Source organism: Saccopteryx bilineata, chromosome 1 (genome assembly GCF_036850765.1).
Source record: "Saccopteryx bilineata isolate mSacBil1 chromosome 1, mSacBil1_pri_phased_curated, whole genome shotgun sequence".
Taxonomy (NCBI): domain Eukaryota; kingdom Metazoa; phylum Chordata; class Mammalia; order Chiroptera; family Emballonuridae; genus Saccopteryx; species Saccopteryx bilineata.
In genome coordinates this window covers 187,736,804-187,763,209 of record NC_089490.1, presented here as the reverse complement: position 1 = coordinate 187,763,209, position 26,406 = coordinate 187,736,804, and the positions used below count along the sequence as shown (strand labels likewise).

The 26,406-nt window shown below is 35.6% G+C and overlaps 1 protein-coding gene across 1 annotated transcript; it reads left to right on the top strand.

The window, feature by feature from the left end:
- The first annotated feature begins 53 nt into the window (after positions 1–53).
- ABCE1 (ATP binding cassette subfamily E member 1) lies at positions 54–26,076 on the top strand. Its single transcript, XM_066232659.1, has 18 exons — positions 54–186; positions 5,442–5,571; positions 6,362–6,447; positions 9,491–9,588; positions 10,785–10,902; positions 11,611–11,748; positions 11,859–11,928; positions 12,157–12,253; positions 13,118–13,207; positions 16,769–16,890; positions 19,285–19,506; positions 20,508–20,567; positions 20,667–20,725; positions 21,914–22,024; positions 22,103–22,245; positions 22,366–22,488; positions 23,984–24,095; positions 25,578–26,076. The coding sequence occupies exons 2-18, from the start codon at positions 5,469–5,471 to the stop codon at positions 25,623–25,625; spliced, it is 1,800 nt and encodes a 599-aa protein (XP_066088756.1). The 5' UTR covers positions 54–186; positions 5,442–5,468; the 3' UTR covers positions 25,626–26,076.
- The last annotated feature ends 330 nt before the right edge of the window (positions 26,077–26,406 follow it).

The window sequence follows — 26,406 nt, the reverse complement described above, 5'->3', positions numbered from 1 at the left end:
TCCTCGCCGTCGCGCCCGGCGCTCCCTGTCACGTGAGCGCACGACGTCACTATGGCATGCGCGAGGCAGTGGCTGGGTACCGCCATTTTGGCCGGAGGCCGCAGGAACACGTTGTGTTGCTGGGAAGTGACGGCAAAAGCTGCTTAGTCTCTGCGCTCCCCTCCGCAAGGGGATCGTTTTCTCCAGGTACGTAAACAGTCCGGAGGGTTAGCCTTTAGCTGCGATCCTCCATGATCTAAAGATCGTAGGGGCGTTCTACGAAAACCCTTGATTAGGCCTCGACTGACGGCGATGGGCACGGCAGCGGCGCGTGGCAGCCGGCATGGGTAGGATGGGACAGCTGGGAGTGCCGGCGACGGCCTGGCGCGTCGTGCTTCCGCTCCAGCTGATCTGGTGCCCGGCCCTTGTTGCCTGCCACCCCCGGCAGAGGCTACGAGAATGGAACCAGATGCCATCGCGACGACCCAGCCTCCACCGCGTCCGGTTCTCCTTTACCCCGCTCTTCCCCTAGAGCTGCATCTTCTGGAGAGGAAGACCCCTTCAGAATTTACAGCACTCCTCTGTTACCCTAACCTTTCCCCGGCACAGTAAGATTGGGTATATTTTCACATATTCGTATTTGATGATGGCCTTTTCTTACACCGTTTGGCGACTATGGAATGAGTCATGGCATCTTGCCGCCTTCATGAAGTTGATTCCTCGACCACTAACAGCCTTTATAGAAACGATGGTCAGACGTCGCTCTACTTTTCTCATAGAGCAACCTTCTACCTCTGCTAGGTGTACCTCAGCTGCAGCTGGGCTTATACTAGCTAATCTCCCGGTTGAACGCCTTTAGCTTTTTTGATACGCTTTTATAGCATTCGGCACTTTTCCTCTTGGTGACCATTCCCGCTTCCCCTTAGTTATGTCTTCAACTCCTGGAGATCAAGGGTGGTGTCCTAACTCAGAATGCCCTTATTTTCCTTTCAGTGATTCATACATTGTAGTCACGATGGTCAGTGCCCGGTTTCCACCTCCTTTAAAGTGTATAAGCCCATTTTCTCTTTCTCATCGTTAAGTCGATAAAAATGAGAACTGTCAAAAGTGTTGGGGGGGGGGGGTATTCTCTCTTCCACCGGACTGCTAACTAGGCATTAATGATAGTGGCATTTGTGTTGTGATCTTCAGTACATTTCTCCCATATTCTGAGAATATTCATTCTTTACCAGGTACTGAACAATAATGCTTTGTCAGTGTTAACCAAGAGCGCTTCACCTGTATTTGAACCGAAAGGGTTTCTTTTATTTCAGTTAAAAACCTTGTTTTCCCCTATTAAAAAAAATTTCCAGAAGAACATTTAATGTAATTGCTGGGGAGCGGGAAGGGGTGAAGGAAGCAGTGTCAATTTAATGTCCCTTCTAAATGTCTTCATCTTAAGACTCGAAAATCAGAGTGGTACCACTCCCATCTTATGTGTTTGATAATACTAATAATCTACAATAATCATAGGTTAGAATATTTCATGTGATATTAAGTATCATTTGGTAACAGCAACCTTTAAATGACTCTCACACAGTTCTGTAGTAATTTTGGTCTTGCACTGCAAATGCTTTTCATATATGCTGCACTTTTTCCTCCCAGCTGGAAGAGTAACAGCGAGGGTCATTGTTTGAGTACCTATTTAAAACACAGTTTCTCCAGATCTGAAATATTTTCCAATCCTTCTTTGTTCCCAGAAATAATGTATCACTTTTTAAAATGTAAATCAGCTTATTACTGTCTTTGGTATGTTTATTTATTTATAGTAATTATTATAGTCACTTGGTTTTTTGAATGGATGAAATATGAGATGAAACATTATAGTAGTTTGGCAGATATAAAGTTTAATTTAAGCAATTTCATGATAAAAGATGTATTCCCTAGAGCCATGATGGCAAACCTTTTTATAAAAACCTTGACCAGCACTGCAAAAGTGGGTGGTTTTTATAAAAAGGTTCGCCATCACGACCCTAGAGAATACACTCATTCGCCACGTAATTTGTATGGTACCCACGCTAACTAAGCAATCTTCAGTTGTCACTTCCAGAATGATAGCTTTCTGAAGTAATTTCAAAGTCTTTTCCCAATTCAAAAGTCATTTGATTTCTCCCTCTTATAATCTTTATGAGATCCAAGCCAGTTTTTCAACATTTTAAAGGGGTAAAGTGAACCTACTAATTAACATAATTGTGTGTATTACATAAATATTTAGTCTCCTTTTCGGTGATTTTTTCCCCCCAGAACATTCATTAGTAGATAACCATTACTATGAAATATTCGTAACTTGAAAGATTTCTTAAGTTGTTACAACCTGTAGGAAAATTATTTACTGTACATATTTATTTTTTCATTCACATGCTTCAGCTTCTATGTTTATCACTGGTCTAGCCACTGATTTGAACAAATGGACAAAAATCTCTGCCCTTATGATAGAGTACATTCGACTTGAGGGGAAAATATTGTCTGTGTGTGTAGAGAGAGAATATTTAAATGCATATACACACAATAAATATGTATATATATTATATATACATATATGTGAAATACATATAAACTTGTATAGTAGTACTAAGAAGAAAAGCAGGAAGAAGGGACAGAATGTCAGTTGGGTATATTTTTGGTAGTTTAGAGAAGGAAGCTTCACTGAGAAATAAACATTTAAGACTTGGAGTGAGCCATGTAATTTACCAGGAGAATATTACAGGCAGAGGGAAGAGAAAATGCCAGACTAGGAAGCAAGAACGTGCCTGGCGTGCACTAAGAACGGCAAGGAATAATGTGAAGAACAAAATGAGCAGCTAAAGTAGTTGGCGACAACGAGCTCAGAATGTTAACAGTGGGTGATCAGTGCCACGCTGGTTATTTTAAGGACTTTGGCTTTTATTCAGAATGAGTAGGGAAGCCATTGCAGGTTTTAAGTAGAGGAGTGACATGAATTGGCTTGCACATTACAAGGATGAATCTGGCTCCCGTATTGAGGATGAACTGTCAAGGGTTGTAATAGAAGTAGGTAAGAGTAAAAGCAAAGAGATCTTTTGGGAAGCTGTTAGAGTAATGGCGTAAAACAAGCTGTTTAAATGGAATGATACTCACTAAAGTTTGGAATGGATCCAGAGAAAATAGACATTCGAAAAAACTGACTAGTCTTGCTATAAAAGAAAGAAGAAATAAAGCAATGAGGGAAAGTGGAGTCAGATAATAGAGTTCAAGTGCTGATAGAATAAATCAGTAGAAAGAATTGATGACAGGCAGGAGGGAGAATTGTTGGGACATTCTTCTTAGTGGATGTCTTTGTGTGCAAATGGATTTATCTTTGGAAACAGGTATAGTGTGACTTGGTTGGGAGAGGGTTCACTTGAGGTGACACTAGCTAGTCAGCATGGCTTTGTTTTATTTCTCTATTTTCAGCTATATATGTGCAGATAAAAGAATTGCATTTAACTAGGATTGTAGTTAAGGGTATAAATGACAGTGAAATTTTAGCTAGGTGCAGAGGTAAATGAAGTTATAGAGGTTTGAGGGAAAATGGAAATGTGGTAAAACTCAAGAAGCAGTAGGTCTGAGAAATAGGGAAATTCAAAGGTTTGGATTGCTGTGTATGAGAGGGATGAGCTGAAAAGATAAGAATGGTGGTTGGTGAACCAGGTGTTTGTAATGGAGGCTGTGGAAGGATTGCAGTTATTGATAGTGACGAGGTCAAGGGTTTGACCAAAGGAATGAGTGGCTGAAGTAGGGTGAAATCAAGATCATTTTAGGAGAGAGGTTAATCAACTGAGAGGACAGGCTATTAAAATACTCATCTATGAACATACTGAATCAAGAATTATGACAGGAGTTGTAAAAGAAGGTGAAAGTTAGTTAAGGCCTGAAATCCTCAAAGAGTGGGAGCCGGTGATCTGATAGTCAGTAAATGACAAAGCAGTTGGATGATCTGAGAGGCAAAAGCTGATTTTTTTTGAGAAGGGAGAGAAAGTAATAGTCTGGAAGTAAAACTGAGGGGCAAGATCTCTTATCCCCCTCCAAATCAAATGATACTGTGCTGTGTGAGAAATACACTGCTCACAAAAATGAGGGGATATTTCAAAAAATATGAAGCGATAAAAAAAATAAGCACTTGGTTTTTTTTTATTAAACAAGAATAGCAAATCAGAAAAGCAAACAACAAATCAAAGAAAGTTCAATTATGCAAATGAGATGCAAAACCAACTTTTATTTCATTGGTGAAAATGCACTATACAAAAGGCTGAAAGTACTGGAGTATCTTCCCTGATCCCCTAATTTTTGCGAGCAAGGTACTTGAGAGGTCTACAAGGGGAAACAGTCTGTCAAAAAGACGACGACTCAGGATCAGTCATGGTAGAAAAACCCAACAGAATGTCTTTGTCAGTGGGTAGTCTTTTGGCTTGAGGTTCTTTCGTTACATATTGGAAAAGAGTATTAAGGCACTTTTTGGACTTACTACTTTAACCACCATCCTAAGAAAAGTACATCTAATTTCAGTCTGTCAGTAAGTCCAACATTGTAAAAGAATGTCAAGTTCCTTTTGACTTTAGCTATGTAATTGATGGCACTGTTAAATGTCAAGGCTTATAAACCCTTAAAAGTTAGCACAGTCTATACTGGGTTACTTGGTTTCCTTTTCATTTCAGTGCTTGTTTGCGTAAAATTCATCGGTGCGTACTGCAGATTCCCAGAGAAATGCACTTTTTACTTTTGCTACTTACCAACATGATATTAAGAACCTTAGTGATGGCCATTTTCATCGATAGAGTCATTATAGTTGCGTGTGTCTTAGTTGTCCTGTCAGATTTTACTGTTCATACTCCGGCACTGGTGTCAATACTGAGTGCTGAGGCCTGGAGTTGTGTCTTGTCTGCCACGTGGAGGTTCCCCAGTTCCCTTGGTCTTTTTGGCTTTCCTGGCTGTTGACTAATTTTATTTAGGCATAACAGTTGTAAATTTGGTTTGTTTGGTTGACATTTTCCTCCTTGAGATCGGATTAAATGTATAAATTCAGGGAAGGTTGAAATCTCTAGCTGTAACTATTCTCTATTGTAAAAACAGACTTGTCATTCTGTTTGTTGGAATCTTTTCTGTTTTTCATTGGTTTGTTTGAAGTTGCCTCACATTTGTTTGTCTTACCTTGATTCTTGGATTCTTTCTTTTTTGGTGACTATTTAAGATGGTGTTTTTTGTTTCTTTATATAAATTTTTTGATTAATGGTATATATGTAACGGTATGTATTTGTTTTCCAACTTTATTAAATTATTTTATTATTTATACTAGTCTTTTACTAGTTCCAGATAATTGTATCTGACTATAGTGATAATGTTTGTCCTATTTAACTTTTATGACAGGCTTATTTCTTAATTACATTGATTAATTTTCTAATTACATATTGTTAATTTTTCTTTAATAGAAGAGCTGGATACGCCTACCTAGAATTATGGCAGATAAATTAACTAGAATTTCTATTGTGAACCATGACAAATGTAAACCGAAGAAATGTCGGCAGGAGTGCAAAAAGAGTTGCCCTGTGGTTCGAATGGGTAAGCTGTTCTTTGGATCATTTAAAGATAAAAGATTTAAAAATAAATAGATTGTTGAATCTCTAGACTTTAGCTGCTAGTTTCTTTGGTATCTAAAAAGAAGACAGAATTTTTTTATTATTTTATGAGCATGTGATTGTTTTTTTTTTTTATTAAAGGATACTATATTAATATAAATATATTTTTTAAATTTATTGAATATGAAACAAACCCGAGTTTAAGTTACTGAGATTCTTACTGTTCTACAAAATCCAATATGTTTGTATTTGATGTTAATCTCTCTTTTAAGAGCTTAGTAAGAATAACTGTTCCTGAAATTTTGTCATATTTTCAAGAGTAAATTTATAGCAATTCAGAATTGATGAATTGTTGGTATTCTTTCAGAACTATATTAAAGTAATTGTAATTTTAAATGTACTAATGAGGTATAGACTTACTCCTGAAAAAGACTTTAGATAACACCTATTAAAGTCTACCATGCTATTCAGAAATTTCATAGTTTTAATATCTGTTTAATTTTAAGTTTAATTTTTCTGTATATTAGATGACTACATACCTTTTTGAGAACTTTACTGATTTAACTGACATATTTTTTTCTCTAGTATACATTACCATTTTCAAGGTATATTTTATGAATTAAAATATTTAGGTAAGTCAGCTTAAAAACAAAACTTTAAGGATCTGCCACAATTGTATGAGCATGTTTTCTTCCCCAGTAGTATATTAAACAAAATAAACTTATTAGAGTCATCTCCCACATGCCTGATAAGAGTATCTTTTCCTTTGCCAGGAAAATTGTGCATTGAGGTTACACCCCAGAGCAAAATAGCATGGATTTCTGAAACTCTTTGTATTGGTTGTGGTATTTGTATTAAGGTAAGTGATACTTTACTTACTGGATCAGATTTATAACCTAAAAATGAAATTAAAGAGGCAAAATACAAAGCAGTGAGTAAAGAATATAGATTTAAGAAAATTGTACTTATAGTAATAATTTAATATTGTTGCTTTTTTTAATTAAGCCAACGTTTTGTTTAAACATTACACACTCACCACACTCAATTTTGTAAAATTAAATTTTTCTTCCCACCCTTTTTATGAGAAGGGCATTCTCCAGCAATGTTGTCACCAGAACTTATTGGAAATAGGAAAACAAAAAATACAAGTTATGTGGCATACATTTTTTTCAAGTCTCTGTTTAATTTTGAATTTATACCTTTTAAATAGAAGCGCACATACAAGTAGCCAAAATTTTTCAGTTTAATAAAATCTTTAAATGCTTGTTTTTGCTGTATTATATGTTATTCTATTGTTGACTGTATTCCAATAGTGCAATTTTCCAAAATACCGAATTAGTTTTTGTTACATTGAATAGTTTGATTAGGGTTTTTGACTTAAGAATGTTGAGTTTCAAACTTAAATTCATAGAAGCCAGTTTATGAACTTCTTATTTTAGATATTTTTATTTGTAGATTGTATATGTTAGAAAGGACCTTTACACCCTGACAGGTGGCTCAGTGATTAGAATGTTGGCCCAGCATATGGACGTCCGGGTTTGATTCCCGTCAGAGCACACAGGAGAAGCGCCCATCTGCTTCTCTCCCTTCTCTCCCTCTTCCCCTCCTGCAGCCAGTGGCTTGATTGGTTCGAGTATTGGTCCTGGGTGCTGAGCATGGCTCAGTTGGTCTGAGCATTGGCCTCAGGCACTAAGGATAGCTTGACTGATTCAAACATTTGCCCAGAAGGGCTTACCGAGTGGATCCCAGTCAGGTCACATGCAGGAGCCTGCCTCACTTAAAAAAAAAGAAAGGACCTTTACCACAAAGTATGGGTGCCACCCCATCGTTTATTCTACTAAGGCTTATGTGTATTTTGCATTGGTTTTTGAATCCTTAGTTTAAGTATCCAGAAATATTTTGCTACCTGAAAGCATTTTCCCTTATTTTGAAAATATAAGCAGGACATGTTTCTTCCAGCCAGTAATTTACTAATCTCTTATATGCCAGAATTCTGGGTGCTGGAAATCTGATTTGAAACAATATATTTTTAATTCTATGAAAAAAAGAATAACTTTTCTTTCTTCATTGCTATAGAAAAATGAAGTTTCAAAGTTTGAGGTGTGCACTTTAGTGGCTGAAAAGATACTAATGTGATAAGTCTGTATGGCAGTGGGGTAGTGTATACGCCCTGAACATTAAGATACTTATAACACACCTCATATATGAACAGTATGGATATTTTTTTCCTTGTAGATTTAGAGAAGTCTAAATTACTTGCAGCCTAAGCATTTTATGTACATTGATGGAATAAAGAGATTTTATAGATGAAGGTAACTTTGTTGGCAGAATAAATGTCTCATGTAAAGAATTAATCTTTTTGGTTAGAGCAGCGGGGTTAGAGGGTAGTAATTACTTTGTTAGGAAACGAGTTTGGGTGGGTTTTTTTTTTAAATTAACGATAGCTGTGTTCTTGTAACATAAAATGGAAATTCACAGAAATTCTTATATTCAGAGACTTTTAAATTGTTCCCTGAGCACACTGAACAGTTCTACTAAACAGATCTCAAATGTGAGGTGATGCTCTTTGGGATGTACCTTTTTTAACTTATCTGGACTTTCTAGCCATGTTACCAGTCTTAAATGACACTCCGGTTCTTGCCGATCTTCTGTGGACATTTACCTGATTGATAGTCAACTGTTACTTGAGTAAGCTTTTCTATGAATAAGCTTGTTTTTCATCTGAATTTACTTGGTTGGAATATGAAGGATTTTCTTTATATAAGATGGTTAAAAATCACAATAGAAAGACAGTCCTTGCTTTATCCATATGTCATGCTAGCTGTTGTTAAGACATAAACAGACCCAAAAAGAGTACAATTCATGACCTTAAAGGACTTTACAAGGTAGGAAGGGATCTTTCATGGACTGAAGATGCAGTCACGTTTTATCTTACCTCTCAGCCTTATCTAATAATGTAAAAAATAAAAATAGGGGGCTCTGGCCAGTTGGTTCAGCAGTAGAGCATCGGCTGGCATGTGGAAGTCCTGGGTTCGATTCTCAGAGCACACGGGAGAAGCAACCATCTGCTTGTCTACCCCTCTTTCCCCTCTTTCCCTCCTTCCCCTCTTCTCTTCCTTCCCCTCCTCCCTTCCTTCCCCTCCTCCCTTCCTTCCCCTCCTCCCTTCCTTCCCCTCTTCCCCTCTCTCAGCCATGGCTTAAATGGTTCAAGCAAAGTTGGCCCTTGGTGCTGAGGATGGCTCCGTGGCCTTGCCTCAGGGTCTAAAATAGCTTGGTTCCCAAGCAACAGAGCAGTGGCCCCAGATGGGCAGAGCATCATCTGATAGGGGCCTTGCAGGGTGGATCTTGTCAGGACACATGTAGGAGTCTGTCTCTGCCTCCCCACCTCTCACTTAATAATAATAAATAAAAATACCTATCAAATAGGACCTCCAAGTTCTATAAGATTTTACAATAAGTATTAAATGCATATTAAATACTTTAAGATTACAGCATCACTAAGGGTAATACAAAACTAGTGATATGATTCTTACCTTTAAGGAGCATAACTTATTTTTTTAAATCTATAAGAAAATGAGGCCTGACCTGTGGTGGCGCAGTGGATAAAGCGTCGACCTGGAAATGCTGAGGTCGCCGGTTTGAAACCCTGGGCTTGCCTGGTCAAGGCACATATGGGAGTTGATGCTTCCAGCTCCTCCCCCTCTTCTCTCTCTCTCTGTCTCTCTCTCTCCTCTCTAAAATAAATAAATTAAAAAAAAAATTAAAAAAAAAAAGAAAATGAAAACTATTTTATATCTTTGCACAACTCCCACATTTGTAAGATTTCTTATAAAAAAGTCTTAATCTCTCCATTTTAGTCATGTATACTTCTAAAAATTAACACAAATTTAATTCTTTAACAGAAATGCCCCTTTGGCGCCTTATCAATTGTCAATTTACCAAGCAACTTGGAAAAAGAAACAACACATCGATATTGTGCCAATGCCTTCAAACTTCACAGGTATATTTTCAAGTCAACATTCTTCTTCAGTCAAAAGTAAAATGCAGTCCTGACCTGTGGTGGCGCAGTGGATAAAGCATCGACCTGGAAGTGCTGAGGTCGCCGGTTCGAAACCCTGGGCTTGCCTGGTCAAGGCACATATGGGAGTTGATGCTTCCAGCTCCTCCCCCCTTCTCTCTCTGTCTCTCTCTCTCCCTCTCTCTCTCCTCTCTAAAAATGAATTTTAAAAAATAATAAAAAATTTAAAAAAAAAAGAAAAGTAAAATGCATTTAGAATTTTCAGAGAAATGCAAAACTTGGGGAAAAAATTATATTACCCATGCACTAAGGAGAAATGCAATATTGTAACATCATGCAGAATCATATGTATATCTCAGTCATGTATTCTAACATTAGAATTACCTGGGAACCTTTTTAAAACTACTAATGACCAGATTTTAGCCCAACTGAATCACATCATATCTCTGGATGGAGAGTCTGGACCTCAGTAAGTTGTAAAAGCTCCCACATGATTCTAACATTTAACTGGGGTTGAGACTCACTGTTGTTAATAATACCCTTATTCCCAAAATGACTTGTAAAGAAATTTATCTTTGACTTGATCCATTAATCTCATGATCTACAGAGAATATTACTCTGAATTTTGGGATATTATTGTTAAATCACAGGAGTCCTTTGAAGTTTTTAATCTGCTGAACATGAATATTTTGAATCTGGAAGTCTAGGTTTAACTAATAAAAAGGTGTTTCTCAACCTGCCAGCATTAAGGAGCCTCTTGCAGCAGGGAGAATGAAGTGGAATTGTTTCTGGTTGATGTGGCACTTTTCTCCTTGTAAGTAAATGGCAGGCAGAAAAAAAATCAAAACAGTGTGAACTTGCACCTGCTGTGACATTTTTTGCTAAAGCATTTTTGTTATACATTAAAACTGGGTCTTATATGTAAAGGAGAATTGTTACTTTAGAATGGACTTTGAATGAAAATGGAATAAATAAAACTTGGAGTAATATTGTCATAGATGCATGTCTAACTATTAACAGTTACTCTTGGCTGGGTTTTCTTTTAATAGCCAATAATATGTGGCATAGATCTCTTAGCTTAATGGGTGTGTATGGAGTGCAAATGTATTAAATAGATCATTCAGATGTCATGTAGCTTTTTCTACCTGAGTTTTATTGTTTCTGTATATTTTTGACAGGTTACCTATCCCTCGTCCAGGAGAAGTTTTAGGATTAGTTGGAACTAATGGTATTGGAAAGTCAACTGCTTTAAAAATTTTAGCAGGAAAGCAAAAGCCAAATCTTGGAAAGTACGATGTATGTATTACCTACCACCTGGTCAAGATGAGTATCTTGGGTGGGTTTTTTGAGGCTTTGAAGGAGAGTATACAGGGGTCCTTGGGTTACGACGCAGTCTCATTCCTATGACAGTGACATAACCTGAATTTTGGTGTAAGTCGAAACACTCTAGCTTAACACAAATGGAACACTCATGCTTTTAACAGTCCACAATGGCGTACGTAGGCGTGCTGGGGGACACCAACTCCCCCACTCCTATGCCGCGCTACTGCGTGCTCTTCCACCGTGTGTAGCTAAACTAGTTCACTCATGTAGTACAGGAGTGCATGCTAACGGGGTAAGCCGAAACACTCGTCTCAATTATTTTAAGTTTTTATGGGAGTGTCATAAACTTGAGACATTGTATGTCTAGACTGTCATAACCCAAGAACCCCTGTATGTGATATTTGAAGTTATTTTCAAAATTATTTGTGGTATAATGCTGAGAAACTACATACAAATGAAACTCCTTAATTTTTAATTAAAATCTGTTGATGCTACTAACTGATTATTCTGATCTTCATTAAACTGTTATGAGTTGGTATGGCTTGATTTGAAACTAAATCCTTAATTTTAAGTTGGAAGCCAGTAGTATTGTTTGGACATGTGTTCTATTTTGTATAATAGCCATCCTCTTGGTAATTGTATTATTAAATTAAATTCAGGTCATTATATGTGTATTGCCAGGATCCACCTGATTGGCAAGAAATTCTGACTTACTTCCGTGGATCTGAATTGCAAAATTACTTTACCAAGATTCTAGAAGATGACCTAAAAGCTATTATCAAACCTCAATATGTAGACCAGATTCCCAAGGCTGCAAAGGTCAGTTGCTTTCAGGAGGAATTTATGCTTTATACTATCAGTGGATGTTTCAAGTTCAATTTTAATATTGGAGGACATCAGTGATAACTATTTTTGGTATATTATGACAGGGGACAGTGGGGTCTATTTTGGACCGAAAGGATGAAACAAAGACACAAGCAATTGTATGTCAACAGCTTGGTAAGTGCTTATTTTGTATGAGGTTTAATAGGCCCTAAACTTAACTCATAAATTAAATGTCTTTATATGGATTACTGAAATCTCTGGTAGTTGTGGTTCTTACTTTTGATGTTGCACAATTTTCAACTGAAATATTCAAACCCAGAATGACCTGCAGGGTACATTCTGCTTAGCAGAGGTAAAAGGAAACTTTTAACGTTAAACACAATGCTTCTATGTTCTTTGTAGATTTAACCCATCTAAAAGAACGAAATGTGGAAGACCTTTCAGGAGGAGAGTTGCAGAGATTTGCTTGTGCTGTCGTTTGCATACAGAAAGCTGATATGTAGGTTACTTTACACCTTTTCTAGATTGTGATCCTTACTGTGGAGGTTTTATTTGGAACACTGCTAAGAAAGCAGTGGTGTTGAGAGGAAGGAACACAGATAGGGTCTGAGATTTAATTCCGAGGTCAGGTGTTGAAGCAGTTAAGCAGCCACTGCCCATTCTCCCTGTTCTTCCTGCAGGGGAGAAGCTCGGTGATTTAGAGGAGTCCTTTACAACCCATGCAGTTCAGAGCTTTTTAATGTAAAGCAGTTGTTTATTATTTAAACTGTTTGTACATTAGAGGAATCTTTTTTAAGGCTTTAAGCTCTCCAACAAAGCCAGCAAATTTTTCAGATCCCTCCAGTGGAACATGAGGTCTTTCAGGTCACACGAACTGGGGACGGCTGCCATGTGGGAAGGAAAGGGCGGTTCCCTTCCCGTGCCAGGGCTCCCTTTTCCCAGACGCCGCTCCCGTCCTCCGCGGATTAGAGCCGCGGTTCTGCTCTGGTGTCAGCACGCTTGCTCTTCTGCACAACACCCGGAGTTCTGTACGCTGCTCTCCCAGAGACCATGTGCTTTAATGAAACTGACTTTAGCTAGTTAAGAGAAAAACTCTGAATGACTTTGCTCTATACCAGAATATTTTTCATAAGCAGGTAGCAATTTATAAATTAGCCTGATCTGGGAGTGTCCCACACTCAATACACAGCCCTGCTTTTCATAATGGCAGCATACAGAAGTTTTCACCATTATAGGGTGGACCCCATTAGGGTAAGGTGGTTTTTGTTGTTGTTCAAATGCAAGCTATATTACAGTACTTTAAAATAATGTGCAATGGAGAATTATATTTGTCTTTCAAGTTATATTTGCTTTTCTCTTTCAGTTTCATGTTTGATGAACCTTCTAGTTACTTAGATGTCAAGCAGCGTTTAAAGGCTGCTATTACTATCCGGTCTCTAATAAATCCAGATAGGTGAGTATAGATTTGGTATATGCCTGTGTTATTCCATTTGGGCGATTTTACAGATTTCTAAAGATTAAACACTGGGGCTAGTGTCATATACAAGTGATGTTTCCATCTTGGTCATTTGGAGCTACTGCTTGAATTTACCTTCCTGTGTCTAAAACATAGGTTCTTAGTGCAAGATTAACTACCATGCCTGTTTCCAGGGAACTGTGAATACTCTGAAGTGATCTGCAAATTCTGGTATATATCAGTGGGTTTCTGGGAAGCAGATCCTTAGCTTTTACCAAATCCTCAAATGGGTATGTTAATCAAACACACAAAATTTAGAACATATGGAACACCAAGATATTCCAGTTATTCAGGGTCGAACAAAGCACAAGAGAATTCTTAATAATCTCTGTTAGGTAATCCCAATGTTTTTTGTAGTTTGCAAAGGCATTTTTGTTGTTTTAATTTAGTGATTTTTAGAGTGAGACATCAGTTTGTTTGTTTGATTTATTTTTGTTGTTCTATTTATTTATACACTCATTGGTTGATTCCTGAATGTGCCCTGACTGGGGATCAAACCCACAGCCTTGGTGTACTGGGACGATGCTCTAACCAACTGAGCTACCCGGCCAGGGCCAATTTGCAGAATTTATTAATTCATTATCTCATTTAAGCCTCACAGTAATATTCCTAATTAGAATCTTTAGACTATAAGCAACAAAGAAAGAATCTTAGTTGGCCCAAATATTAGCTGTAATTTTACTTTGTTCATAGGCCTGGGCATTATGATAGGATTTTGGGGGAATACAAGAGTATAAAATGTAGTATTAAGGACTTCTCAGTCTGTTAAAGAAAAGAATACCTAGTTCTTTAGTTCTATACTCTAGTTCCTTTTCATAAAATATTTTATACCCTTTATTATATTGAAATGCTGCAAGAAAGATATCCAGTCTACCTTTGCACCTAATCTTTTTAAAATACCAAGTTACGTTTTAACTGTAATAAAAAGGAGAGTGAAAAGAATAGTGATTTACAACCAAGTGACATTGATATGTATCTCAGTTTATAAAAAGGCAAGTCATTATGGTCCTATGAGAGGACAGCAACCTTAATAGGATAACGTATCAAAACAATTAGATTGACAAAGTAAAGGATTGAGTTAGATGTTTTCACAGATGTGCTAGATCTCAGGTATAGATAATCTCTCTTTAGTGTAAATTGATAAAAAGTTAGAAGAATTACGTCTGCAGCCTGAAATTCCAACTGATGTCAGGACAAAATGTTCAGTCTTAAATGCTTTATAAAGATTTGGAGATCATATCCTTGGATAAACACTAAGAAAGAGAGGATGGGTTGGAGAAAGGAAAAATAATGCAAGAGATTCAACCTCTAAGACTATTTTCAGTAAGATTAAAAACCAACAGGAAAACTAAAATTAATTGTAGGGTATAAATTTTCACAGCTTAAATTTCTCATTATGCTGCAGATTTCTGTTCCTTCTCAAACCCTCAGAAAATAGAGTGGCTCTCCTAAAATTTTTTACATTTTGGACGTTTGCATAAGTTCCATTTAAAAGTAAGGAAAGCAGGAGGTTTGACCTGTTTTTGTTTTTTCCTTTCAAAGTAAAGTAAAAGCTACTAGGTAGTATTATGCTGCCTTATATTGGCCCTTGAAGATTTTAGTGGTAAAAGAGGATTATTCCAGATAATGGAATGTTACCAAACAGGAACACAAGGCAGGATGTGTACTGGCTCACTAGTACTTTTCATATTAACCTGGCCCCCATTTTCCTTTCCTTCCTACTTTACCTGCCTGACTCCTGGATTACTGTGATAGCTTCCTTTTAAAAATTCTGGTTCTTGCCAGACTAAGCTTCTTGCAAAGATATTTTTTCCTCTCATTCTTTTATTCTAGAACTATGCTGTAGCTTCTAGCCATATATTGCTATTTTTATTTTAATTGAAATTAAAAATTAATTTCCTTAAGTCAAAGTAGTCACATTCTAAGTGCTCCACATTCCATGTGGTTACTTGCTACCAAATGGGACAACATAGTGATCAAACATTTCCATAATCGGGAAACTACTGGACACTGTTTTCCTCATTGCAAGTTAACATAAGTCCAAATTCCTCATCTCCTTCCACAAGTTCCTTGAATATCTGTTGGTGCATAGCACAAAACTAAAGATCATGGAGATAGAGATTACAGTCTGGCTTCAGGTTGTTTGGAGCCAAGTTGTAGGGGTGGGGTATTCACAAAATTCAGGTGTTGGATTAGAGCAGGGGTCCCCAAACTTTTTACACAGGGGGCCAGTTCACTGTCCCTCAGACCGTTGGAGGGCTGGACTATAAAAAAAAAAAAACTGAGCAAATCCCTATGCACACTGCACATATCTTATTTTAAAGTAAAAAAAACAAAACGGGAACAAATACAATATTTAAAATAAAGAACAAGTAAATTTAAATCAACAAACTGACCAGTATTTCAATGAGAACTATGCTCCTCTCACTGACCACCAATGAAAGAGGTGCCCCTTCTGGAAGTGCGGTGGGGGCCGGATAAATGGCCTCGGGGGCTGCATGCGGCCCACGGGCCGTAGTTTGGGGACCCCTGGATTAGAGTGACGAAGATTCAAGAATGAGGGAAGGAAAATTGAATTGACTATCAGAAGAGAGATCCTATAGAAGTTAGGATTTGAGACTGTAGGAAGGACTTCAACTGGTGAGGATTTAGGCAGGAGACCTTTTTGGAGATAGAAAATCCCTGAGACCCACACAAATGGAAAAGTGGATTATTTTTAGAAAGTAATGAAAGATCCATTTTTTAGTGTCCTATAGAAAAGAAGTAAAAATACTATAGTAGCTTAACTTTGAGAGGGTCTTAAAGCAGTGGTTCTCAACCTTTCTAATGCCGTGACCCCGCAATACAGTTCCTCATGTTGCGGTGACCCCAAACCAAAAAATAATTTTGGTGGCTACTTCATAACTGTAATTTTGCTACAGTTATGTTTCGGAATGTAAATACCTGATATGCATTATGTATTTTCCGATGGCTTTAGGCAACCCCGCCAAGGTCGCGACCCACAGGTTGAGAACCGCTGTCTTAAAGTCTAAGGATGTTATTTTTTCATTGGGAACTGAGAACTGTGTCTAGGAACCTGAGGAAGAGGAGATTGGGCTTTCCCAGATACATTGGAAATCCCTAGGTTAAGGGTGCTGTCGTCATTCTCTGCATCCCTTCTGCAGCTAGCATGGGACAGGTAGGGTTTAATGTGTAAGCTGAATGACATAAACAGTTTAGGTGACACCTGATTTAAATCTATTGTTTCTGCTTTGTCAAGTTTAAAAATGTTCTTTATTAGTAAAACATTTTTTCTATTCATAAACTGTTTCATGTTAACTTTTTTTCTTTTAGTTTAAGGTACCAATTTGATATATGAACACTGATAGTCTTATTTAATGAAAATACTGCTTCTGATCTATTTTCCTAAAATTTATAATATGATAAAAAATTATGTAGTACTAATTAAATACAATTTTAATTTTATATGTTACATTTTAAATTTGTATTAATTTTCAGATATATCATTGTGGTGGAGCATGATCTAAGTGTATTAGATTATCTCTCTGACTTCATCTGCTGTTTATATGGTGTACCAAGCGCTTACGGGGTTGTCACTATGCCTTTTAGTGTAAGAGAAGGTAACTTGCAAAACTGTTTTCGCAATGCTGTATCCCCTTTTCCTCTAATGCTTATAAAATGTGTCATTGTTGATATTAAGTAGTTACATGTTCTAATATTATTTATATATTATAAAACTTTGGTCTCATGGAATTTAATCACTCTACAGAAAATAAATCTATATGTATGGTTATAGTCATCAGTTACATAAAACCTATTTTTTGCAGAACTTTTTGTTTGGGTAGGTAGAAATGTTCTATCCATTTTATTGTTTATTTGCTATATTAAGTTTGTTTTATAGTTTGGCTTCTGTAGAATCATTGTCTTATTTAACATCTTCAACTTGATCTATAACAGACCAATACCAATAGTAAAACTCTTAAAATAAATTTAGTGCTTATCTTATTTCAAATTCATCTGTTGTCTATCCTAAGTTTATAGAAGTTAAGACTGCCTAGAAGTCTTAATAAGATAGGTTAGTATTATATAGTACAATTTAGTAACTTACTAAAGTCTAATAAAATAGTTTAGTAAGTATATTTTTATATATTCCTTCTACTTTTAGGAAAGAGGGACTTCCCTACCTAAGGTAGACAAAAGTAAAAAGTAGCCTGTCACTAAGAGGCTCCTGAAATAGTAGCGGTGTGCCCTCGACCTGCTATGCATTTTTCCTTGTCATTTCCTCGCACTCTTTCCTTTTCATTTCTTCTCTTTGGTTGTGCTACTTTAAGTTGACAATCTAAAACACCTAAAAGGACTAACTTAGTTCATATCTTGAAAAAAATACCATATTCTGTAAGTGATAATTTTTGAGTTGCCTAAGACACTTTGAAAAAGAAATTTAAATTGCATTATACATCTTACATAAAAAAGGCTGCAGTAGCTTTTAAAGTATAAAAAGTACTGGTACATAAATAGTTTAAGATGTGAGGGAGAATTTGCTGTCACATATCTTCTTGTACTTTGAGATAGATGCATATTATTTATGTCTTATTTGCCTCAATTAGCCAGGATTTTTTGAGCACCTACTCTAAACCATATAGTAGTGATGGTTCTCGAATCGTTTTGATAATGAAGAGGACACCTGGCAATCACTCCATAATTGTGGTTATAAATGCTATGTGTAAAGGCTGTGCTATTGAAGGCATAGTTCCTGCTGAGGTTTTTAATGTGCCTTCTCTGTTAAAAACACAATTCCAGTAACAAACAACTTAACCTTTCTGCTTTTCTTCACTGTGTTGAAAACAGTGCAGCACATGCAAAAGCTGCCTTGGAACTGTGAAGGCGAGAAGTCAGGCATTGCAAGAGGGGGGGTGTAGAGGCCAATTTATTAATGCTTTGCTCCAAGTCCCTTATTTCTCCGAGTCTTCATTTTCTTACCTGATAAATTGTGCACTTGGACTAAGTGGTCACTTAAGTTTCCTTCAAGTTTATGTTTTTATTTTTTATTTTAAATTTTTAAGCTCACATAGTTTTTAAATAGTTTGAGGATTTTTTTAAGGCCGTTTTTTGCCAGAATAAATAGATCTACTCATTTTTTCTGTCAGCAAATATAATGAACACTTAGTTTTAGTTAGAGCATACAGGCCTCTAATGTGGTTCTCAGTTCCAAATGAAATGTATAACATTCGTAGACTTTTCTTTAAAGACCTTCCAAAACTTCAGCTACTATCTTCTACTTCCCTTATGTGTATATATCGGAAACACTGAAAACAGATCTTTTTTCCTTGTTTCTTGAAAAATCCACTTTTTCATTTCTGTGTGTCTGCCATTATGGATCTTAACAACATTAATATGGACGGATTCTCATGTATAATGTTAATAGTTTTTAAAACTTTAGGTAATGGTGTTTTAACTTTGTATAGTGAAGCCAAAAAAATGTCAAATGAAGTTCATTATTATAAATTTCTTAAAACCTGCAAAAATAATTGGGGGGAAATGCAGCAAACCATTAACTTCAATGTATGAATATAATTCATGGAAAATAAATACTCATAATTTAAATTCTTATTTAAAAAAAATTCCTTGAACTACTTTGTTTTATGTCAATCTATGAAAATACTCCACTTTTAGTAGTCATTTTTAGAGAATACTTGCAGTTTGTGACTTAAAAACTAGCATAAGTGGTACCATATACTTCTGCATTCAACCTGATGGGGAAAAAAATCTTAGAAAAATCACATCATAATGAAAAGATGTGTTTTGTATGTGTGTGTACCTAGGCATGTATATACATGCATGAATTACTTAAACTTGCATTAGATGCATAAAACATGTTGTTACTATATTATATCACAAATCTCCAGCTTAGAAAGCTCCCAAGAGAGCCTGTAATAATAGTTTCTTGCTTTAGAAAAAGTTTAGTCTTTAATTGATCTTTACTAATTAATCTATTCTCAATGACTTCTCAACAGGAATAAACATTTTTTTGGATGGCTACGTTCCAACAGAAAATTTGAGATTCAGAGATGCATCCCTTGTTTTTAAAGTGGCTGAGACAGCAAATGAAGAAGAAGTTAAAAAGATGTGTATGTATAAATATCCTGGAATGAGGAAAAAGATGGGCGAGTTTGAGCTAGCAATTGTAGCTGGAGAGTTTACAGACTCTGAAATCATGGTGATGTTGGGGGAAAATGGTAAGCTTTTCTAATTTTGTGATATTTCAACGTCTGTTCTGTTTACTTAGTAACTTAGATTTAACTACCCGATACGACGTTTAAATAGAAAACGTTGACTCAGGTAAAGGTCTGGAAGTTGGATTGAATCCATACATTTCTCTGTGTAGTACACATTTTGTGACATTGTATGACTTAATCTCAGTGTCATTCGATCAATTTCATATTTGTTTCATAACCTTTAAGTAAAAATAAGATTTTTTTTTTAAATCTGGGTTTTCTGTGTGTAAACTGATAGGGCATTTACTCACACGGGATGCTCACCAGTAAGGAAGTGCTGGTCATGTGGGAGTCGTCTTCTGGGACTTCCTTGCACTCTTTCTTTGAGAGCTTTTCCTATTTTAAATTCAAACTGGTCTACCTTTGTAAATAGTTGTATTACCAGTATTTTTTAACATTAGGTTGCCATCATAAATATAATTAGAAGATGAATTTGAGTACCAAATAATCTGGTGTTCCTTTCATGAATTTAAAAGTATATTTACAGTTTACAAAAGTATAGAGGAAAACATTTTTATGAGGATTGTTGCAATAGATCAGCTTGTAGTTAATGGAGGAATATTGAAGTGGGTTGCAGTTAATTTAAGTATTTCATGTAAAAGGACTTTATAATATGGTATGGATCATGACAGTACTATTTTAATAAATTGTGTGCATTAACATTTTAGTTATATTAAAAAGTAGTTCAAATCTTATATTTACAGGCCTACCATTTATTAAAATGGTCATTATAAGCTTTAACTAGTTTGTATTCCTTCTGAGTTTAAAAGGATACCTAAAAGGTGAATCATGCAAGTTTAAGTATTTGCGTGACCTTTCAGAATTTGCGTGACCTTTCAGAATTCAGTAGTGTTGTGTATATCTTTAAAACGAATTTCTCAGTGAAAACCCAATAAGACATGGTAATTTACTATAATTGTGAAGCATCTTTTAAGTCAATTTGTTATGTGTTGTATTGCCAGGTACTGGTAAAACGACATTTATCAGAATGCTTGCTGGAAGACTAAAGCCTGATGAAGGAGGTAGTGCTCTAATCTTGAGTCCTTTTACTCTGCTGCACATAGTAAACTTGAAAGACCTGTGCAGTTTTCAGTGTCTTATTTATTTGCATTGTTTTGCAGGAGAAGTACCAGTTCTAAACGTCAGTTATAAGCCACAGAAAATCAGTCCCAAATCAACTGTGAGTTACTCTGCTATTTGGTTATTAAGTAAAAGTTTTTATATATACCTATAGAATCTTTTACTGTTTCAAAATTTTTATCCAAGCTAGTTTCTGTAGTTTTATCAAAAAGTGGCTAAAAACTCATTCCCGCTACTAGGAAAATGCTTTTAAAATCTGATAGGCATCTTTTTTCAAAACAAACCTTTTAAAACCTGTGTTTTGTGCTGCAAATAACACCCATCAAGAAAGTGAAAAGGCCATCCTCAGGGTGGGATAAACTGTTTGCAAATCATGTATCTAATAAGGTACTCATATCCAGACCATATAAAGAATTCTTAAAACTCAATCTAAAATTGGGGAAAGGATTTGAGTAGACATTTTCCCAAAGAAGATACATAGATGTTCAGTAACATCTTGACCTTTTAGTGAAATGGAAATCTAAACCACAGTGGCGATACTATGTCACACCTACTGGGATGACTTGAATTAAGAAGAATAGTGTTGGTGAGATATACAGATATGGAACTTTACACATTGCTGGTGGGAATGTATAATGGTGCAGCGGCTTAGAAAAACAGCCTGGCTGTTCCTCAGACAGTTAAACATAGTTGCTTATTAACCAGCATTTCCACTCAAGAGAAGTGAAAACTATCTCAACACAAAATTTGCACACAAACACATTATTTATAATACCCAAAATGTGGGAAACAGCCCAGATGTCCAATTGATGAATGGATAAACACTGTATACCCATAAAATTGTATGTTAACAGTACTCAGCCATAAAAAGAAACAAAATACTGATACATTGTTAAAATATGGGTGAACCTTGAAACTATGAAGTTAATCTTTAGCTTTTGCTGGTGGTGTAATGAACTTTTTATCTGTACTCACCACTCATCTATTTGAGATGACTTAGTTTGCAATAAAAAGTTTTATCATTGACACTTTCTATAAGCTTACCTTTAAGTTCTCAAATTCAGACCTTTCCTCAAATAATAAGCAGTAGGCATCCTAAGATTGTCATTATCAATGTTATCTTCCTAATTATGTCAAGTTACTTAATACCCAAACTGACCTTGAAAATTATTCCTATTCGCAGGTGATAACTGTTGTTCGCAAACTGATGTACTTTTGCTATGGAACTTTATGACTCAGAGTATACTATAATGAAATAAACTGTCAATATTTTTTTCGTTAAAAACAGGGAAGTGTTCGACAGTTACTACATGAAAAGATACGAGATGCTTACACTCATCCACAATTTGTGACTGATGTAATGAAGCCTCTGCAAATTGAAAACATCATTGATCAAGAGGTATTCTGATTTTTTTGTTATTTTATTATTTTAAACTGGCAGTCTCTACATGGTCTGCTAAGCTTCTTCTCCAAATAGGTGCAGACACTATCAGGTGGTGAACTACAGCGAGTAGCTTTAGCTCTTTGTTTGGGCAAACCTGCTGATGTCTATTTAATTGATGAACCATCTGCATATTTGGATTCTGAGCAAAGATTGATGGCAGCTCGAGTTGTCAAACGGTAATGACCTGTTCACAAGAATATTACTTTTGGTTATTTGCACTGGCATACAACTGTGCCTAACACAGCATTTGAATATTTGATGATAGGAAACTAAGAGGTTTCAAAATCCTGTTTCAGTTTCATACTCCATGCTAAGAAGACAGCCTTTGTTGTGGAACACGACTTCATCATGGCCACCTATCTAGCAGATCGAGTCATTGTTTTTGATGGTGTTCCTTCTAAGAACACAGTTGCAAACAGGTAAAACTACTTTCTAGAATATTCAACCTAATTATTACTTATGACAATTAGAAAATTATTAAAATTTTTCCAATCAGCTAATAAACATTACTTATACCATTTTAATTTTTAAGAACCAGAAATTCTAGGAATTATTCTGTGACTTACAAGATTATTCACGTGGACTGCTGGATGGGACCCAGTAGAATAGTAGTTTTCAGACTATAGTATAGAGCTCCAGGCCCAGGGATATAAGCATAGAGGGTTTTAGGCCTCTCACCTTTTTTTTTTTTTTTTTTTTTTTAATTTTAGAGAGAGGAAGGAGAGAAACATCTATTCATTGTTCTACTTATTTATGCATTCGTTGGTTGATTCTTGTATGTGCCCTGACCAGGGATTGAACCTGCAACCTTGGCATTACTGGGACGACGCTCTAACCAACTAAACTTCCTGGCTAGGGCTCCTCAGATTTTCTTTTAGGTTAACTTCTGTCTGCATTATTTGAACTTCCAAAACACAGTAGGATTTGGGATTTGCAATGACCTTGAAAACCATAGATGTTAATATATGACAGAAAAAATAAGATCTACTTACATTGACTACAGTAGACCCCAAATGTCTGGTATTGATCTACACTGCAGTTAAAATGAATGATCTTACCTTTTCCCTTTTTTTCCTATCATTTTTTCCCTTACTAGTTTGATTGAAAGCATTTATAATATAAAGAAGCCTAACATTTAAATCAATTTTTGAGAAATTTCTTACACTTTCAGTGTTAAACCTTACATTAAGTTGAACCATATGAATTTACTAAATGCAGCCATTTTTAATCTTTAAAAACAGAATTTCATGTGATTCAAACATGTTTTCTGGTATTGTGGAGGAATGGAGTTACTTGAAGTATTAATAAAAGTACTTTACTGAGCTTTCCAGAATTCCTTTTTCATTTTAAATTTGTATATCAATTACTGAGAATTACATATTTGTTAGGGCAATTTCTTAGGCCATATGAAGCTTACTTACTCAAATAATGATCCCCTTTTGTATTTATAAAATATGTATTCCACATGTATGGTGTGATTTAGCAAGATTTAAGATAAATAAAGCATAGAAATTTTAAAAATTACTAAACTATTGTTATGCATATTCCCTTTACTGCCTAATTTTTAACATAAATATTATCTTTTCTGTTAAATTCTCTTCTCCCCTGAAAATTTTAATTTGAAATTCTGTAATTTCCTAATGATCTTTTTTGTTTTTGTAAAGTAGTACTTTCTTCTTAAATGTTTCTTTTTCCAGACCAGAAACGTTAAACTGTGTTGCTTTGCACAGATTATAGCAAAACTACAGTCCACACAGAAATTCTTGAGCAAAATATGCTGTGATTATACTACTATCCAGATGACTTATGATTGGGGAATTAGAGAGAACTAAAGTTATTAATAGTCTTTATCCAGAAAAACAGCTAAATTTGAGAGGTAAAATTTAATCACAGTTGATCCTGTTTTTCTTCTAGTCCTCAAACCCTTTTGGCTGGCATGAATAAATTTTTATCTCAGCTTGAAATTACATTCAGAAGAGATCCAAACAACTACAGGCCAAGGATAAACAAACTCAATTCTATTAAGGTATGTAGAAAAACTATCCTAATTAAATCATTTATTCCTCAGTGTAAGTAATTGTAAAGCATGTTTTAGTTGGAAGGCTGTTTCATTAGAATCTGTATTTCCTCAATTTCAGGAGTCAGGCTTTTCACATGTTAGTATCTGATGGCATACCTAAGTCTTACAGGCAGTTGTGGTATAGCTGCCATTGCTGCCTGAGCCAGCGGAGCTGCTCATGTCGTCTCTGGCCCATGCCTACTGTTGTACCACCTGTGTTAATTGCCATTTTAAATGCCTTCAGAAAAATTATGGTAGTTTGCCATTGAAAAATATTCTTGACTACATTAATCAATTTCTCATGTATTTTTTTTGTGCATACACAAGAGCAACATGATTAAAATGTATATTTTAAAAGTCCAAACAAGTTCCTTCAATGAGCATAAAATTCTAAACAATGGAAAAATATTAATTTAGTTTTTCTTTCTTTGTGGTAAAGAATTTTGCACCCTACACTTGATGTAGCCTGTGCAATTTGTTTTTAGATGGCAATAATCTCTTGGTTGCTCAAAGAAACCCACAATTTTTTTTCTAAAAAACCATTTCTATGCAACTCCTCCTTAAAATGCTATTTACATGTCGTGGTTCTCTGGCCATTGTACTTAATACTTTAGAAACTTTAGACGATACACCATACTTGTAGCATTTACTGGATTTAGATTTTGAACTCGGCTAGCTTTGCAGCTAAACCACGAGTTCTTGGTGGTTTAGATCATACACATGTATTCTCAAGATCATACACATGTATTCTCAAGCACCCAACACGATGCTGGATGCCTTTAGCCTTCACTGTGTGTATTGTTTATAAATGACTTCTCACTGGCTAGGATAACGAAATGACAAAATTTGACTCAAAAGTGAAGAACTTTGTCAGTTTTGAAAAACATGAAGCAGATATGAGGATCTAAATTCTAGAACACTTCCTATGTACAGCTTAGTATTTTCTTAAGAATTTCTTCTCAAGTATTGTGAAGTTTTTGTTTTTAGAAATTTCTAGTTCAGTTCTTTCTGCCCAACCATCTGTCATATCTTAACCCTAATAAAGGAGCAACTAGACAAATAGGTAGATGGATCGTTCCTTAATCAGTCGATAAAACAGTACTAGGGAAATGTTTTGTTTTGTTTAATAGGCAGTTCTCAAACTTACAGTATGGACCTTTTGTACCAGGAGCTTGAAGTTAAAATTATGAAAATGAAATTTAAGTTTTCCTGGGAACGGTATTTTATATAGCAATATTTTATGTGTGTAAATAAGGCATTTTATGCAAAAGGGCTTTGCTTAAAGTGAACCAAGGGAGGTATAGAGAAATGGGTAGCAGTAATAGTAATCTTGCCTTTTAGTGGTCCCAGTATACACTGATAAACACTACCAAGCACACTGACTGAAAGTCTACCTCTACATATTGGAGAACAGTGTTAATTTTTGTTGCTCTCTATTTTATTTTTTAGGATGTAGAACAAAAGAAGAGTGGAAACTACTTTTTCTTGGATGATTAGACTGAATCTGAGAATAAGCCATTTATTAAAAAAAACAATTGGGGTTTTTGTCATATGAAACTTTAATCAGATTTTATGCCTCACATACTCTGGAGCCTGAAGTATAATTTACTTATTGTTATATAAACCAGTTGTGTTGTAAATTGTACTCTAAACACAGAAAAATGCCACTTTTCTGTACTTGGTAAGGCCCTTTTTGTGTATAACATTCTAAAATGACATTTCAAGCTATACTAATTACCTTCAAATTTTCATGAAGATATTCAATAGATGTATTATATTCATGTACCAAATGCTGACAATGTTGCCCCATTTAAAAATCTTGAAAAAGATTTCTGTACTTACGTTTTGCCATGTATGCCAGTAGAAGAATGAACTGCCGTTACTTTAAAAGCCGGTCAAAGACTCCACTAATGAAATTTGATAAATAAACATTAGGATTATATTGTTATCTGTTTTTAGTCTTTGCAGATACTGTCAATGTAGACTTTCAAAGGAAGGTCGTCTACTACAAACACCACTGTCAGAAAAATGGCTGTTACCAACTTAACCATTGTTTACACTTTTTGGTGCTTTGGAATATCTTTATCAAAAATCATTTCAATACTCTACAACCCCCTAACTTGACTCTGATTTACTTGGTTTTAATATTCCATACAATTCCATGTTCTGTAAATATTCTCAAGGTAATGTGAACATGTTTATATAATCACTGATCAAGATTTAGGAAAAAGCATTTTAAAAAACACTTCCTTCCTTTAAAAGTACAGGTTTGGCCCTG

Bases quoted from the DNA above. Each gene is read 5' to 3' on its own strand.
- ABCE1 (XM_066232659.1), top strand. From the start codon at position 5,469: ATGGCAGATAAATTAACTAGAATTTCTATTGTGAACCATGACAAATGT. The intron at 5,572-6,361 runs GTAAGCTGTTCT...TTCCTTTGCCAG, and splicing joins TTGCCCTGTGGTTCGAATGG to GAAAATTGTGCATTGAGGTT. The intron at 12,254-13,117 runs GTAGGTTACTTT...TTTCTCTTTCAG, and splicing joins TGCATACAGAAAGCTGATAT to TTTCATGTTTGATGAACCTT.